This window comes from Solanum lycopersicum, chromosome 11 (genome assembly GCF_036512215.1).
Source record: "Solanum lycopersicum chromosome 11, SLM_r2.1".
NCBI lineage: Eukaryota > Viridiplantae > Streptophyta > Magnoliopsida > Solanales > Solanaceae > Solanum > Solanum lycopersicum.
Genome location: NC_090810.1, coordinates 10289493 through 10302482, shown reverse-complemented (window position 1 = coordinate 10302482; position 12990 = coordinate 10289493). Strand labels below are relative to the sequence as shown.

At 30.4% G+C, this 12990-nt stretch overlaps 1 protein-coding gene across 1 annotated transcript; it reads right to left on the bottom strand.

The window, feature by feature from the left end:
• Positions 1 to 6527: 6527 nt before the first annotated feature.
• LOC138339721 (lignin-forming anionic peroxidase-like) lies at positions 6528 to 8543 on the bottom strand. The gene is made up of 4 exons (XM_069291733.1): positions 7671 to 8543; positions 7366 to 7557; positions 7120 to 7285; positions 6528 to 7039 (listed from the first exon to the last, which is right to left on the bottom strand). The coding sequence occupies exons 1-4, from the start codon at positions 7872 to 7874 to the stop codon at positions 6651 to 6653; spliced, it is 951 nt and encodes a 316-aa protein (XP_069147834.1). The 5' UTR covers positions 7875 to 8543; the 3' UTR covers positions 6528 to 6650.
• Between the last annotated feature and the right edge of the window lie 4447 nt (positions 8544 to 12990).

The window sequence follows — 12990 nt, the reverse complement described above, 5'->3', positions numbered from 1 at the left end:
AGTCCAAGCTAGAAGCATTAGCTCACCCTGAATTTCCGGTGTAGTAAAGACTGGCTTGAATTACTGTTGAGTTGAAGACGACGGCACGTTTGCTGCACTCCACAAATAACAAAGAAGAAAACATAAAAGTAGGGGGGTCAGTACAAACACGGGTACTGAGTAGATATCATCGGCCAACTCAAAATAGAAAACAGTATATATTAAGCAATATCATAAAATCAACTAATATCCTTAGCATGCAGCATTTACAGTTACCATAACCCTTGGTTACAACACCAAGCACATCAATGAGGACTCACGCCTCCTCATCATACTCATTTGGGAATTTGGTTCATTAGATTGAATATATTAACATCTTTCAAAATTCATTATCTTTATTCCCCTCGTGTCGGTACGTGACACTCCGCTCATCAATATACTATCCTGGTGTCGGAACGTGACACTCCGATCCTCATATACTATCTTGGTATCGGAACGTGGCACCCGATTCATATTCTATCCTGTGTCGGAACGTGACACCCGATCCATATTCTATCCTGGTACCGGAACGTGGCACCCGATCCATATTTTATCCTGGTGTCGGAATGTGACACCCGATCCATATTCTATCCTGGTACCAGAATGTGGCACCCGATCCATATACTATCCTGGTGTCGGAACGTGACACTCCGATCCTCATATACTATCCTGGTACCGGAACGTGACACCCGATCCCCTAATCTCACTACTTTCATTCATCAAGCCTTCTTTTATACCAAGGCATCATCATTAACAAAGTAGATTAGGGTTTCTTTTCAAGATTTGGGATTCAATAGCTTCATCATGCTTATTTTATTCATAATTACATAATCACATCATTCATGCAAGCATACAATTTAAGCATATAGAAGGTTCACAATACTACTAACACATATCATTCGCTATTAAGCGTTTACTACGAATAGCATGAAAACCATAACCTACCTCCACCGAAGATTAGTGATCAAGCAAGCAAATTTTCTCCAAAGCTTTGTGTTTCCCCTTCTCGATCGACCCTCTCTCTCTCTTCTTGTTCTTTCTATTTTCTTTATTCAAACCCTCTTTCTTTTACCCTAATTAGTATATAATTAAGAATAAAAGATGGCAATAATACCCCACTAATTAACTTAAGGTTAACTCTTTTAACCCCCAAGTAATTAGACTTATTAACATTAACCCACTAACTTTATAATTAAGGCAGGAATAGTAAAAAATGTCCCTTAAAACGTATAAAGAAATCTGATCCAGACTGGGATTACGCAGTCTGTGACGGCCCGTCGCGCCTGCGACGGTCCATCCTGCTGCTCCGTCACAGACTTCAGAGACTCAATTTCTTTGAAGGGTCTGTGACGGTCCGTCACACCTGTGACGGTCCGTCCTGCCATTCCGTTACGAAGTTCAGAGAGTCGATTTTCAGTACCCAATTTCAGATTTTTTAAGATTTTTGAAACGAGACCCTGCGACGGTCCGTCGTGCCCATGACGGTCCGTCGTGGGGTCCGTCGCTTCTGCCAGTTTTTCCAGAATTGAAATCTGCTGCTCAAAACGACTAAACAGGTCGTTACAATAAAATATTATGATTATTTAAACACTATATTAGTGCTTTAAAACACTACAATCTATCTAACTAGATATTATCTTTCATGTTTCATGATATCAAAATATTTATCGCCAATTTACTTGTTTCACTATATGACGTCAAATTAGAAAAGTGAGAAGTTATATATTTAATCAAACTGTTCACGATCAAAAATTGATTAAAAAAATTCTTAATAGTTAAGCATATTTAAAAATTGAAAACTGATAATCTGAATCGATAATATATAAAATCGAAATAAACCAAACCAATCGCTTTATTTAATATTAAACATTCAATAATTTATCATGATTAATTAAACAATAGTATTTTATTATTTTACCCTTCATAAATATTAAATATTTAATAATTTATCATGATTAATTTAACACTATATTAGTGCTCTGAAACACTACAATCAATCTAACTTAATATTATCTTTCTTGTTTCACTATATCAAAGTACTTATCGCTAATTTATTTTTTTTACCATGTCACGTCAAATTATTAGAGAAGTGAGAAGTTATGTATTCAATCAAACTATTAACGATCAAAAATCGATTAAAAAAATCTTATTATATTAGCATATTTAAAAATTGAAAGTTGATAAACTGAATCCATAATGCATAAAATCGAATCAAACCAATTGCTTTAAGAGTATAAAATTACGTGTTTTTTTTTGTATTTTTCTACTAAACTAATCCCTTTACAAAGATTTATTGTGCTTATTATTATTATTCTCATAATTATGAATTTGATAGAATTCAGTAATTCTGGTTCAAATCTAAAGGTGTTAATAAATAAATAGGCTAAATTTGAATAAATTAATATAGTCAAATTTAGAGGTGTTAATGAGCAAATAGGCTGAACTTGAACGAATTGATATAGTCTAAGTTAATAAATGGTAAGTCAAGTCATTTGAATTGAAATAAGTTGGACGAAACTATTATAAATGAAGGAATCCCATAGTGTAATACAATAATTACATTCTATCCCGACAAATTTAGTATTTACTAATAATCCCTTAAAACTGTTGTGGCGTGATACATTAGTATGTTGTGATACATGGTAAATGATACACAGTAACTTAAAACTGTTAAGATTAAAAGGGGAAAAACGGAACATTTAAATTTGTTATCTAAATTAGCTTAAATTACGGTAACAGTTCATTAATAAGCATTAATTCAACACGTAATTGGATAACAATTTCAAATTTTGAAAATTCAAGATTATATCATCTAGTTTGAAGACATTTTTATGAACATCCAGTTATTAAATTTATTAACTGATACATGATAACAATTTTCAAAAACTCGTGATACATAGAAAATCATATGATACACATCAAATTCATGTATCAATGCATCGTCTAAACACTATAACACACTGAGTCGATATGTATCAGCAAGCACACGTGATGGCGCAGTTATTAAACTTATGACTGATACATGATAACAATTTTAAAAAACTCTTGATACATAGGAAATCATATGATACACATCTAATTCATGTATCAATGCATCGACTAACACACTATAACACACTGAGTACTTATATATTAAACTTATTGTCTGATACATGATAATAATTTTCAAAAATTCATGATACATATGGGATTCCTTTACTAAAATTTTTACTAATTTCAACAACAATGGTTGCTGCTTCTTTTCTCTTTTTTGGTGTATTTTGTCAACCTTTAATTTAGATGATTCCCCAAAATCTTTGTTTGAATCCTTCCGAACATTCATAGGATCATGCAAAGACTTTTTTCTATTTTCTTTTCGATTTTCATCGTCCGAATCATAAATCCTTCTATTAGTAAAAGGATCCATTAATATGATGTAATAGAACAATGAACCAAAAAAAAGGATCTAGAGACGGCTGATATAATATAGCAATGAACAAGAAGAAAATAAGAACAGATCATGGATTAAGAAGAAGAAGAAGAACTATAGACGGATGATGGAGTAAGAAGAAGAAGAACCAGAGAACAATGGTCCAATTTTCAGAAATTTCAATTTTTTTGAATTTTGAAATTCAAAATTTCATATTAAATGTTGTGAAACGTTTTTAATTAAAATTAATAATTCAAAATTCAAAAAGTGATTCAGAAGATAGAGTGTTTTAGTGGAGAAAAAATAGGCATGATTTTAGGGAAGTGTGTGTTATAGGATAGAGAAGGCTATGTATCTCTAAACTTCTACCAAAATTTAAAAAAAAAAAAGAATTATGTAATATTTAAAAAAGAAAGAGGAAAATTAGAGAATACTAAACTTATAGTTGTGTATTTAAGTTATTTTTCCAAAAATATATCATTGTAAGCCAGCCATACAAATTTCAATAAGTTTCGATTTTTTTTTTGTTCTTTTATAATCTTTTATTATTCTAATTAAAGTATTTTTTTTCTTTATTGTAACTATATAATATAGAGTATATCAAATAACAAATATATTTTCTTGAAAAATAATTCAATGAGATTTTTTATGGTCAATTTGAACTATGTACCAACTATTATTTAAAGTTGGGCAATCTGTTGAAACTAATAGAATTAAAATCAAACTTTGATATGAAGTAGTAGTGAAGCACCAGCAAGCAAACATAGAATATTAATTATACATGAATTAAAACCTCATTACAATATATTTTTCTCTTTAATTTTTATTGTTATACACTCGAGAATAATTTTCAATAAGATCCAATAAACTTCAAATAAATATATATTTTATACTTAAATTTCACTTGTCATATATACGTAGGGATATTCATGGTATTGTTAAAAAAAATCAAATTGAATCGCAATTTGACTAAAATCAACCAAGAAATTCAACATTTGGTTAAATTTGATTTAAAATTTTGAAAATCGATACTATTTAGTTTGGTTTTGATTTTACTAAAAACAACCGCAAAAATAATCAAACCAAATAGATGAATAAGATGTATATATTTATAATTATTTATATATTATTCAAAAATAAAATATAAATATTTTGTTAAATGCTAATTAACTTAAGCCTTTAATTTTATCATTTTTCTCATGTCCAACAATGAAATTTTAGTCCAATTATTACAATCCTAAGATCAAGTCCATCAAAATTCATTACTTTAGTCTTTACCTACACATTCTCTTAATTGAATCACTTTATTCATGTTATAATAACTCTAATATTGCTTAATTACTCAATTGAATCGATAGTGGCTTTCTTGTGAATTATTCATGTATTAAGTGTTTGTGTCCATAAAAATACGTATGTGCCCTAAAAATTTATTACTTCTCAAATTGAAAAACTCAAAAAAACAAAACAAAACCGAATCAAATCGACACGAACCAAACCGCCAGTTATTGTTTTGTTTAGTTTGGTTTGGTTTTCAAAATTTACAAAACTGACTAGATTGGTTTGATTTGATTTTAACCAATAACTGATCCAAGCCGAACCACGAAAACCCCTATATATAGGGATAATACATAAGTATTCCTCTAAACTATGATTAAATCTCAGAGACACGCCTTTACCTAAATTAAGGTCCTATATATAATTCCCTCTCTCTCCCCCAACCCAAACCCATTCTTTGTATAATGTTGTACATATTTTTGATTTATTGACATTCAAACATTTTTCACGTTCCTCAATTATTTGGAGTCATGAAGTGTATCACGTAAGCTAAAAGATGTATAAAGTTATAAAAAAAAATGAGTTCGAAGGTAATGTGACCTTAATAAATTAAGATGTGTCTCTAAGATCTTGGTCTAGCTAGTTTAGAGATGCTTGTGTTTTATCCCCTTGTTATAATCACCTAGTTTGATATGCATGCATTTCAGATAATTTTTTTCAGATTATTTTTTTTTATTACAATGATTTAACATTTTAAGAAACTTTCGTCTATATCAGTAAAGGATGTATTGCAGTGAATGAGGTTCGTCCTCCCTTAATTAGAGGTCTCATGTTTGAACCTTTGATATGGAAAAATCTTCGGTGTAGGGACTGGTTCCCTTTGGAAGGGGTCTACAACTACAATAAAAAAAAATTACCGTCATTAAAATTTGACATCAATAAAGAGTGTTAAAGACTTTACCGACATTAGTTAAGTGTCATTAAAATTAATATTGCTAAAAACTTTAGAACATATACAAAGAGTGCTAATTGCCCCTAAAAAATATTATTAGTTGTAATTAAGAATTAATTACGGCTAATAATAATTTTTTATATAGTGTACACAACGTAATTTGAATATAATTGGACTCTAATGCATATACCGAACATTAGATAGGAAAAAAAATCTTTCATCTATAAAAGTTGGACTTTGGAATGGTTAAACAAAAAGGATATATTGCATCTAATAGATTAATGTCAAAATAATTATTATTTGTCAAATGTGAGCATTATAATTATTTATATAGTCATATATAGATCATCAATTCTTTGACATTCCCCTTTCGTACTAATGATTCGATGATATCTAATTCGTAGGATAAAATTATGAAATGTCAAAATCAATAGTATGGGATTAAAATATTACTTTTGGAGGACATTTTGTTTTCCATGTTCAATAAAATCTATTATGAAAGAGATAGTCATTTTAATTTGTTATTATAATGATAGCATTCATAGTCGCCGTTTAATAATATTTTTTAATTATATTAACAAGTTGTCCATGTAATTATTTTTCTGTTGACTTCATTTCAGAAAATTTTATAACTTTTGTAGTTGAAATTATGGCAGGTTAAATATGAAAAAAATACAATGATATAAATTACAATAAAAATCTAATTGCACATTTATAGTCGAAAAATTTATATATAGTAGTGTTATATATGGTGATATAGTATAAAAAACTTATTTATATTATTTATATTGAGATAACAGATTAATTATCATTATAATTATTGTGTATCAAAAAATTTAAGTTTAATTATATATTAAAAATGGAGCCAAGTAGTTACATTGCCAAACATTTTCTTTCACAAGGAAGATTTATTTCATTCTTGAAACAATACAATATATAAAGAAAAAAAATCAAATGAATTAGCGATTATACAAGTAATAATAGGCTTTTGAAAAATCAATTTATAGCTCCACAAACCGTTCTTATGATCCCATTTTGACCAGTTAGAGGACTGATATCTCCCATTTTAATCATGGCTGCAGCAAAATCAGAGGCAAATGCTCGAGGGCTATTGCTATATTCTAAAACAATATCATCGGTAGATCCTCCACTCAAAAGAACTTGATCCGATTGAAGAAGGCCTTTTCTTTGCCTCAAATTCTTGAAGTAGTTGTTATCCAATTGATTAGGTGTTACCAAATCAAGTGGAGCTAGGTTTCCATTTTGATCTTCTTGAGGACATTGTCGTCTTCTAGTGCTAGCAAATCCAGCATCGATGTCTGTTCCATTGCTATAAATTCTATCACGGAAAAGGAAACATTGTGCTTGTCCAATTGAATGTGATCCTAGAATTATTTTAAAATGTTAGAACTTGTCATAAATATATATGTACAAATCTATATATATGATCCATATCAATAATTACCTGATAAAGCAACCATATCCCTTGTGCTAAGGCCTTTGTTGGCAAAGCCAGAAATAAGCCTACTAAGAGGATCAAAAGGACCAGGAAGATCAGTTTCCGCAACAGTATGACTTGCAGTGGTTGAGTCTCTTCTTCCGAGTTTCACTGTCCATGATGGACCGCCAACCTGATTGTCATTAACGTAACATTAATTAATTGGTTTGAATAAAAAAGTTTCTTCTTTTCATAGTGTGAAAATGTACTTACGAGACTTGATGCATCTCTAGCAGCAACTGCAAGTATGTCAGCACACGATACAACTCCAGGACATATTTTCTCAACCTCTCTTTTTGCATCTTCTATAACACCAAAGCCTCTAACTGATCCAAGATTTGGCAGCGCTGTCTTCTCACTGACAATAGTTGGAGTTTCATCAAGCAAGAGAGAAGCATCACAACCCTATAAAAGTTTTAAAAGAAGTCACTTAGTATGTATATTATACATTTCATCAAACAAAACAATCATACAGTTAGATAAACATACATATAGATTAATTAATGTATATATCCAACCTGAACAAAACAATCATGGAAATGAAGACGAATGAGGGATGCAGCCATACGACGTTCGCTTGAAACTGCTTGTCTTATACTTGTACGAATAGTGGTGAGAGCATTAGGGCAAGTTCGGTCGTAGAAAGTGGAAGAAAGTTGTGCATGGCATTGCATGGTAGAGAGTAGAAGAAGAGAAAATATAGCAATAAAAGAACTAGTCATTTTGATATTAAAATGCAAAGTTTGTTGAAAGAATTATAGATATTTTCTTAATCTTTGTGATGTGTTGAGGGAATAATGTTTCACTCAAATATTTATAGGCATAAAAACACGTTATTCTAAATATCTTTGGTCACTATTGGCTGCCAATTGCATATCAGCGTTTTTAGCCACCTTTTGTCTTTGCCATTCTTTTGACTTGGTCTAATTGCTACCTATTCTTGTAGGTGAAACGGATCCATCGATTATTAGTTTATTAGTTATTAATCATTATCAATTTAACCTTGACAAAGATAATAATCATAAATCAATTAGAAATTAGGTGATCCACAAATCAAATGAACCATACACAAAGGTTGACCGATTATATTTTCTTTAAAAGCAAACACTATCACATTGTAGAATAATCGAGAATTTGAGACAACTTGAAATAAATATATAAAAGTAAACTCTAAGCTGAGAACTTTATATACCAGATAGCATAAGTATAATTTTTTTACGAGTTGTCAGTTAACCCGATAGAAAAAGTCTAAAACCGTTAGAATCGATAGCCCGACGAAAAAAAATCAAAAACATTATCAAAATCACTATAACTCATTATTGATAAGTTAATAACTATTTTTTTATCCAAACTATCAATTTCTGTTCGATTTTAAAAGTAATTCCTAAGTTATGTCGAGCTAGAAAACTTCATGATTAAATATTTTGTATTTTATATTATAATTGCATGAATGTCATTTTCCAATAATGTAACATAGATTTGGTCATTACGTTGAAAGTCAACTGGCGATACCATCATTATAATAAGAGCTAGTGAAGCTCCAGCTAGCAAGCATGTATATCAGAATATTATGCATGATTTCTTTCAATATTATATATTCTCTTTTCAAATTTTTAAAATTATTTTCAACAGTATCAGAATAATTTCAAATTAAGTTCAACACATTGCAATTTAATATATATTTTCCATTTAACTTAATTATTTAAAACAATTTTACTAGACACAACTCTACAATATGCACCATAATTTATGAGTAAGTATTTATTTTGTAATTACTTAGACATTTTTGGCTGCTACACCATGTTACAGCCAAAATTAATCGGGTAAGAACATGTGAATTAATTGCACAATAGTCACTTAATTTCTTTTTAAATTAGGGTTTAAAAACGTGAAAAAGTGGGGTTGGGTTATGGAGTTATGGGCCATTTCATCACTTTAAGAACTTGGGGATAAAAAAATAAGTACTCCCTCCGTTTAAATTTTGTTGACAAGTTAAGATTGTGATTAGGTTATTATGATTGTTCCTTGCTCATTAATCATTATGGTCAATATATACATCATTTTGTCTTTGACAAATCCCTTTTTAATTTGAGAAAATATTATGATTTTCAATGATTTATTTATTGTTGTATTCTGTCTGATATAAGAAAGTCAAAGGAACAATTTTTATGAATTAATAAACTAAAGAAGATTTGTATTTTAATTAAAAAAAGTCAAAGAAACAAATATTATGAATTGATATGTCAAAAGTCAAAGGTTAATGACATTATTAAAAAATATATTTTGAAGAGAAGATTTTTTTTTCAGCTGAATAAAATTTAATGAACTGAAAAAACATATAAAGACATTTTAATTTATCTTTATTATGATGTGGATTTACATTATAATTTTGGATGTTATTTGTTATCAGATTAATATCTAACTAGAGATATATCTATAATTTTGTTATACGTACTAGGAAGCTTCATGTATTAAATAATGTAGTAATAATAAATAATGGCATGCATAAATGTCATTTTCAACATGTATTTAGGTATTATATTAGTTGAAAGTCAAAGTCAGCAGGCTATATCCAATTACATAATAAAATTAAAATTAATTTTCTTTTTTTAATAAATTAAAGCAGCATCTAATACTTTATAAGAAATTCACATTATATCATTTGTCAAAGACAACTCTTGCCACAGTTCTGACTAATACGAGTACGGTATGAAAAATCGAATTGATTAATAAATTAAATTGAAAAAAAATCTTATTAGATTTATGTGTTTTTAATGATTATATATATATATATATATATATATATATATATATATATATATATATATATATATATATATATAAAAGGTTATTGGATTATTGAATCAATTTTGATTTTAGTATTGAGTTATTGATGATCCGATAGCTTATTAAGACAATAGTATTTTATTATTTTACCCTTCATAAATATTAAATATTTAATAATTTATCATGATTAATTAATCGCTATATCAGTGCTCAAAAACTGTAATGACCTGTTTAGTCGTTTTGAGCAGTAGATTTTATTTCTGGAAAAACTGGCTGAGTCGATGGATCCCACGACGGACCGTCATGTGCACGACGGACCGTCGAGGGGGTCTCGTTCCAAAACACTTAGAATTCTGAAATTTGGGTACTGAAATCGACTCTCTGAACTTCGCGACGAAGTGGCAGGACGGACCGTCACAGGCGTGACGGGCCGTCACAGACCCTTAGTAAAAATTTAGTCTCTGAACTCTATGACGGAAGCAGCAGGACGGACCGTCGCAGGCACGACGGGCCGTCACAGGCTGCGCAATCCCAGGCTGGGTCAGATTTCTGTTAAATGTTTTAAGGGGCGTTTTGGACTATTCCTGCTAATTATAAATTTAGTGGGTTAATGTTAATAATTTAACTACTTGGGGGTTAAAGGAGATAACCTTGAATTAATTAATGGGTTAATTCATCATCTTTTATACTTAATTATATGCTAATTAGGATAAAAGAAAGAGGGTTTGAATAAGAAAAATAGAAAGAACAGAGAGAGAGAGAGAGAGAGAGGAGAACGCACGAACGAGAAAGAGGAGAAACGAAGAGGAAAGCAAAGCATTGGAAAAGTAGATTGCTTGAATCACAATTCTTCGGTGGAGGTAGGTTATAGTTTATACTATTCGTAGTAAACTCTTAATAGCGAATGATATGTATTGGGTAGTATTGTAAACCCTTCTATATGCTTAATTGTATGCTTGCATGAATGTGATTATATAATTGTGATAAAATAAGCATGATGAGGCTATTGAATCCTAAATCTTGAAAAAACCTAATCTACTTTGTTAATGATGATGTCTTGGTATAAAAGAAGGCTTGATGAACGAAAGTAGTGAGATTAGGGGATCGGGTGTCACGTTCCGGCACCAGGATAGTAATAGAGGATCGGGTGTCACGTTCCGACACCAGGATAGTATATGGATCGGGTGTCACGTTCCGACACCGCGATAGTATATGAGGATCGGAGTGTCACGTTCCGGCACCAGGATAGTAATAGAGGATCGGGTGTCACGTTCCAACACCAGGATAGTATTTGGATCGGGTGTCACGTTCCGACACTAGGATAGTATATGAGGATCGGAGTGTCACGTTCCGACACCAGGATAGTATGTGAGGATCGGAGTGTCACGTTCCGACACCAGGATAGTATATGGATCGGGTGTCACGTTTCGACACCAGGATAGTATATGAGGATCGGAGTGTCACGTTCCGACACCAGGATAGTATATGAGGATCGGAGTGTCACGTTCCAACACCAGGATAGTATATGGAGCGGAGTGTCACGTACCGACACAAGAGGAATAAAGATAATGAATCTTGAAATATGTTAATATACTCAATTTAATGAACCTAATTTCCAAATGAGTATGGTATTGAGGCTTGAGTCCTCATGGGTGTACTTGACCTTACTTATTAATGATTATAGTACTTGATGTTGCTACAGATAGAGTATTGTAGTTGATTTATGATATGATCTGATATATACTGTTTTCTTTTTTGAGTTGGCCGATGATACCTACTCAGTACTTGTGTTTTGTACTGACCCCTACTTGTATGTTTCTTTCTTTGTTATTTGTGGAGTGCAGCAAACGTACAGTCGTCTTCAACTCAACCGCAACTCTAGCCAGTCTTCATTACACCGGATTTCAGGGTGAGCTAATGCTTCTAGCTTGGACTGGATCTTCTTCTTCATGTCTTGATGCCTTGAAGTTCCGGCATGGACTAGCTTTTTATTTATTTTAGCTTCCTAGATACTCTTAGATTTAGAAATTTGAGGATAGATGTTCTTATGATGATGACTTCCAGATTTTGGGGATAATAATAGTTGTTGAGTTTTTAGAAGTTATTTAATTGATTTTCATTAATGAGTTTAAGTCTTCCGCATTATATTCTGTTATTATATTGAAATGTTGGGTTTTGTATTGGTTGATTCGCTCACATAGTAGGATAAGGGTGGGTGCCACTCGCGGCTCGATTTGGGTCGTGACAAAAACACTATAATCTATCTAATTAAATATTATTATTTTTGTTTCACTATATCAAAACATTTATTATTGATTTACTTGTTTCACCATATCATGCCAAATTATTAGAGAAGTTAGAAAATATATATTTAATCAAACTGTTAACGATCAAAAATAGATAAATCAAAAATTGATTAAAATAAATTCATATTGATTTGCATCTTTTAAAATTGAAAACTGATAAACTGAATTCATAATACATAAAATCGAAATAAATCACCCGTTTTAAGAGTAATAAATTACATTTTTTTTTGAATTTTTCAGCTAAACTAATCTCTTTACAAAGATTTATTGTGTTTATTATTATTATTATTATTCTCATAATTACGATTTTGATAGAATCGGTAATTCTAATTCAAATTTGGAGTTGTTAATGAACAAATAGGTTAAACTTGACGAACTAATATAGTCAAATTTAGAGGTGTTAATGAGCAAATAGGTTGAACTTGAACGAATTGATATAGTCTAAGTTAATAAATGGTAAGTTAAGTCATTTGAATTGAAATAAGTTGGACGAAACTAAGCTAAAAAATATATCATTGTAAGCCAGCCATACAAATTTCAATAAGTTTCGATTTTTTTATTTGTTCTTTTATAATCTTTTATTATTCTAATTAAAATGTTTTTTTCTTTATTGTAACTATATAATACAGAGTATATCAAATAACAAATATATTTTCTTGAAAAAAAATTCAATGAGATTTTTTATGGTCAATTTGAACTATGTACCAACTATTATTTAAAATTGGGCAATATGTTGAAACTAATA

Excerpts from the sequence above, each read along its gene's own strand:
- LOC138339721 (XM_069291733.1), bottom strand. The coding sequence starts at position 7,874 with ATGACTAGTTCTTTTATTGCTATATTTTCTCTTCTTCTACTCTCTACC. Across the intron at positions 7,558-7,670 it reads TCCATGATTGTTTTGTTCAG|GGTTGTGATGCTTCTCTCTT; the intron begins GTTGGATATATA and ends AAACTTTTATAG. Across the intron at positions 7,040-7,119 it reads GGATATGGTTGCTTTATCAG|GATCACATTCAATTGGACAA; the intron begins GTAATTATTGAT and ends AAATAATTCTAG.